The sequence below is a fragment of the Manacus vitellinus genome, unplaced genomic scaffold, assembly GCF_001715985.3.
Source record: "Manacus vitellinus isolate BGI_N305 unplaced genomic scaffold, ASM171598v3 scaffold_31_pilon, whole genome shotgun sequence".
Classification (NCBI taxonomy): Eukaryota; Metazoa; Chordata; class Aves; order Passeriformes; family Pipridae; genus Manacus; species Manacus vitellinus.
In genome coordinates, this window is record NW_021940379.1 from 1,296,434 (window position 1) to 1,301,724 (window position 5,291).

General features: G+C 61.9%; 1 protein-coding gene across 2 annotated transcripts; it reads left to right on the top strand.

Moving 5' to 3' along the window:
- Positions 1-250: 250 nt before the first annotated feature.
- CRYBB1 (crystallin beta B1) lies at positions 251-4,850 on the top strand. Of its 2 annotated transcripts, XM_018076217.2 has the most exons (6): positions 251-465; positions 1,104-1,263; positions 2,129-2,247; positions 3,899-4,031; positions 4,161-4,303; positions 4,574-4,850. In XM_018076217.2, exons 2-6 carry the CDS (start codon positions 1,123-1,125, stop codon positions 4,752-4,754), a joined length of 717 nt encoding a protein of 238 aa, XP_017931706.1. In that variant the 5' UTR covers positions 251-465; positions 1,104-1,122; the 3' UTR covers positions 4,755-4,850. The 2 variants fall into 2 exon arrangements, with proteins under 2 accessions (XP_017931706.1, XP_017931705.1); XM_018076216.2 differs by lacking the exon at positions 251-465 and having other exon boundaries at positions 1,066-1,263.
- The last annotated feature ends 441 nt before the right edge of the window (positions 4,851-5,291 follow it).

Below are 5,291 nucleotides of genomic sequence, written 5' to 3' on the forward strand. Positions count from 1 at the left end.
TGCAGGCTGGGCACCGTGGGGGCTGCGGCAGCAGTGGCACTGGGGCGTCCGTGCGAGCCTGGTGCCAGGGGCGGTGGGCAGGGGAGGGCAGTGTGCCTGTGCCGGTGCCGGTGCCGGCGCTGGCCTGGCCGTGCCAGGGCTATATATGCCCTGCCGGGGCTGCCGCACGCGGGGCAGCGGGTGCCGCCGCGCACTGCAAAGTGGCACGGTCAGGTCTTCTGTTGTGCCGCGGGCACAAAGGAAAGTGCTGGGTTCAGCGGCTGGGCACGGGGCCGGGGAGAGGCTTCCAGCTCGCCCAGCGCTTTGCAGGATGTGATGACTGGGCGGCCGCGCAGACACTGATGAGCTGGCAGTTCCTTTGTGCGCCCGCCCGGGGGTCTGCCCTTGCCAGGCTATAAAGTGGGGGCCTCGCGGCGCCCCGAAACACAAGCCCGCTCACTCCAACAAGAAGCAGCAGCTGCCCAGGTAAGAGGACAAAGTCCCCGGGCACCGGGCTGCAGCCGGACCCGAGGTGGGGAGAGGGAAATGCAGGGTCTAAGCCATGGCCATTGCTGTGGTCATCACGTCTGGGAGCACCTCGGTGCTCAGCATCCCACTGCCCTCCTCTCCCTGGGGAGCTGCTGGTGACATTCACCTGCAGGGCCACAGCAGGGTGCCTGCTGCAGGGCCTCAGCAGATCAGGGCTGTCCCCTTCCCACTCCTCACATGCTGACCCCGTGCCCCCTGGGCTCCCATGCGCACCCCGTGCGGGATGGCCCCAGTGCCCGGCGCAGTGTCAGGCCCCAGTCTGGCCAGGGAGAGCAGGGAGTGCCTGGACACAGAGCTGGGGGCTGCCCTGGGCACCCCCACAGTGGCAGGACCTCTGCAGTGATAGAGATCTTCTGACCACAGAAGGAGAGTGTGGACACCAGAACCTCATGTGATCCTCCTGGTGAAGGCAGATCCTCTGCCTGTGCCTGCTGGAGAACCTTCCAGCGGCTCCTCTCCTGGCCCTGGCCACCCACCCCATTGAGAGACCCCATCCCGATGTGACCATCCCTGGGGCGGGTGGTGGGTGCCCCAACCATGCCTTCCTCTAACATGCTGCTGGTGCCCTGTCACAGACTTGAGCCCACCACCGCGATGTCTGAGACCACAAAACCCACTGCTCCCGGACAGGCTGCAGAGGAGAAGGAGAAGGCAGTTCCTGCGCCAACTCCATCCCTTGACCCTGCTCCTGTCGCAAACAGCAAGGGCGAGGAGCCCTCCCCAGAAGCCTTCAGGGTAAGCCCCGCGGCTCCCCACGCGCAGGACACACTCCGGGGCTGCAGGACAGTGGCAGCATCTCTGGGGCAGGAGGAGATCATCCCACAGGGAAGGACCCCCCTCCCAGAGCAGGATGTGAGCGCAGGTGCCACCATCCCTCCCTGCTCTGTCCCTTTGGCACAGGATTTGGGCAACTGCTGCAGAAGGGACACTCTGGGAGTCCCTTGGTCAGGACAGCTCATCAGTGACCATTGGGGACCACAGGCTTTGGAAATGCTGTCCCCTGGGTTGTGGCATCAGGACTAGCTGCTGTCAACTGCTCCCTCTGGTCACCCTCTGCATGTGGGGGTTCTGTGGTGCTCAGGGAGGGTGGAGGGGACACTGTAGGTGACAGGGCCAGCACTGAAATGCTGCAGTGATTCTAGGGCAGAATGCCACCGAGGCACTGCAGCAGGGCTGGGGATGAGGGGCAAGTGATGCAAGGACTGTGGTGACACTGTGCATGTGCCAGGTAGCAAAGGCCACGGCATGGATGCAGCTCTGGAGGAAGCAGCTCCTTCCCAGCAACCTGGGCACCGGCACAGGGAGATGTGGCTTTGCAGCATCAAAAATGGGAGCTGGATGAGGCCATCTTGGACCAGGGACAGCTGTCAGGCGGGACCTTCTTGTGTTCAGTCTGTGCTGTGACAGAGCTGCTCATACACAGAGCCCAGCTCGGCTTGCCTGGGCACCAGAGCTGAAAAGCTGCAGGAAGGCTTGGAGAGCCGAGGAGGACACGTGGGGCAGTAGGCTCATGTGCGCAGGGTCGTGCAGGGACACACAGCACCACCCTGCTCTCCCTGAGCATGCCTGTCCCCATCTGACCCTTTTCCTGTACCCCCAGATCGTCGTCTTTGACCAGGAGAACTTCCAGGGCAGGCAGATGGAGTTCACCGCCGAGTGCCTGAACCTGGCTGACCGCGGCTTCGACCGGGTGCGCAGTGTCATTGTCATCTCTGGACCGTAAGTGACCCCAGCCACAGAGGGGACCGTGTCCCTGGGGATGCCCCAAGGGGGTGGGGACACAGCCCTGGGCACAATGTGGTATACAGGGGCATTTCCCTGCAGCCTGGGCAGAGCAGTGGAGGGCCAGCACAGGAGCAGGGTGGGGGTCCCGGATCTCCTTCAAGGGGGGCAAGAAAGCCAGGGTGGGTAGGAAGGATGCCAGGGCCACTTGCAAAGCAAAGGGCACCAGAGACAAAGCCAAGTGCTGAAGAAAGGTGTCCACCTGGACACCTGGAGCTGTCCATGGAATGCAAGGAACCTGCAGATTTTACAGAAGCCAAGGTGAAATAAGGTGGGAGCCTTGGACCGGGCTGGTGGTCTGGGCCACCATGGAGACAAGGCTGGAGTGGGCAAGGACAGGCAGGGATGACTCACACGCCTGCCTGCACCCAGGCAGCCGAGCAGTGACAATGGGGCTGGGCAGGTCTGAAAGCCATGGGAACAGTTGACACAGTCAGGGACATAAACGATCCCCAAAGCAGATAACTGAACAGATGATCTCCATGTTGAAAGAGCATCCCTCCGCACTGCCTGGCTGGAAATGGTGTGCTGGGAGGGCAGGGGGGCTAGCAGGGCTTTGAGCAGGATGCACAGGACACAGCTTGCCCTGACACCGGCCCTGAGGGATCAGGACTGTGACCTGTGGTCACCTCGAATGACACCATGTAGCACCAATGACTTTTTTATTAGGAACCCGGAATGCCCAACTCTTCTTGAAATGAAAGGGGGATGGAGAAGCCTGGAAGGAGCTCAGGTGTGACACCTGGGAAGCTGCACTAGATATAAAGGGTTAAACTGGGTGAACAGAGAACTTAGGTATCATTGGGGCCCATGGAGGCTTTTGAGAGTCACTGATGAGAATCTGTGCCAAAAAATGTGCTTAAGGAAAGAAAAGCAAAATCGACCAAGCTGAGCCTTAGAAGCCAGTGTGAGGACATGCTGCTTGGGGTACCTGAATGTCTCCTGCCAGTGGGAAAACACCTGTTGGCATTAGCAGGAAGAGCCCTGTTTTGCAGGGAAATGGAAAGCAGCAAATGCAGGGCTGTTGTGGTGCCAGGGGCTTCTGAGGCCCCAGGCCCATGACATTCACAGCACTGCAGCACCTCGTGGCACTGCTAAAGAGGTGACATTGCAGCTGAGCAAGCCCCGTGCCCCAGCAGTGGGCCGGGTGCCAGCGCTGGCTGGCGCTGGTGCAGTGAGGCGTGCGAGCGTGCCAGGATTAGACAGCCTGGGCAGCCTGGGCCCGGGGGTGCGGGAGGGAAAACAGAGTCCTGAAATGACTCTGTGGTGTGCAGCATGTGGGGATCACCAGTTGCCTGGGGGTCCCACTGCTCCCCAGCTGAGGAAGGGGTGCAGCTGCAGGTTGGGACACACATACCACTGAGCTTCCAGCCAAGAGCCCTCACCTCTGCTTCACATCAGCACCAGCTCTGTCCAGACCACAGTGCCTGGGCTGGGAGAAAGGTTGGAGCAGGGTGGTGGGGCCACTCCTGGTACCCGCAGCCTTTTTGGGTGCTGGGAGTCCCCTCCAGCGCTCCACAGGCTGGCAGAGCAGGAGGGGAGCTGCAGGGTGGCATCTGACCTGCCATTTGCCCACCCCTCTCCCCAGTTGGGTGGCCTACGAGCAGGCCAACATGCGTGGGGAGATGTTCATCCTGGAGAAGGGCGAGTACCCTCGCTGGGACACCTGGTCCAGCAGCTACCGGAGCGACTGCTTCATGTCCATGCGTCCCATCAAAATGGTGAGTGCTTGGGAGCAGGAAGCACCTGCTGGGGTCTGCCCAGGGCAGGACTGTGCTGCTCGATGCCTCGCTGCAGCAGCTCCAGGGCTTCAGCCACGCGAGCCAACACCTTCCCTCTGTCTTCCCCAGGAGGCTGAGGACCACAAAATCTCCCTCTACGAGTCTGCTGACTTCAAGGGCAACAAGATGGAAATCCAGGAGGATGATGTGCCCAGCCTCTGGGCTTATGGTTTCTGCGACCGTGTGGGCAGCGTGCAGGTGCCCAGTGGAACGTAAGCCAGGCTGCAGTGGCAGCTGCCTTGTGTCAGGCTCCCTGTCCTCCCCTGTGCCCCGATCCACTGCTGCTGCTCTGAGCACCCACACGGGGCTCTCAGGCAGCAAGAAAGCACCACATGGCTGTTTTGGTGGCCCATCACCCAGGGTTGTGCCCAGCGCAGGGAGGCAGGGGGGCTCTGACGGCTCCTTGAGCGTGTGCCGGCTGTGGCGCTGCTGCCTGTAACAGCTGAGCCCGCTCAGGTGCCCTGTCTTTGCTTTCCCTGCAGCTGGGTCGGGTACCAGTACCCTGGCTACAGAGGCTACCAGTACCTCTTTGAGACCGGAGACTTCCGACACTGGAATGAGTGGTCTGCCTTCCAGCCCCAGATCCAGTCCATCCGCCGCATCCGGGACATGCAGTGGGACCAGAAGGGCACCTTCGTCACCCCCGACGCGCCCTCTGACTGAGCGTGCCGCCTGCTAGCTACGAGTCCCGGGCCCCGTGGGGCACCCCCGCCTCCCCTCGCGCTCGCCTGCCCAGCACTTTCCTTGTACATTGCACATTCCCTGGATGTACTCTACCTTGTGAGGCAAATTAAAAAACCAGAAGATTAGAGCTGCTCGGGGGTTGGTGGTGCATGAGTGTGGCCACGGGACGCTCTGCCTTCCTGGCCTGTGCCAGCCCTGTGCTGGAGCCGGGTGGGACATGCTGCAGGGTGGTCTTCCCAGGGGAATTGCTCCCCATGCTGTTGCTGGGACATGGGAGACCCTCCGTGTGGAGGAAAAGAAGTGGTGTGGGAAAGGGCAGGAGGCTCCTCAACTGGACCCCACCAGCACCCGCGGGGACCGTCTCGGCTGGGGGGACTCAGGGCACCTCCCGAGCAACTCTGGCGACCATGGAGGGCTCCGGCTCCGTCCGTGCGGCAGGACGGGGGGCTGCGGGCCCGCAGGTGGGATCCACCTGGGAACTAGTTAACAGCCGTAACTGCAGTCAATCAAAGACCA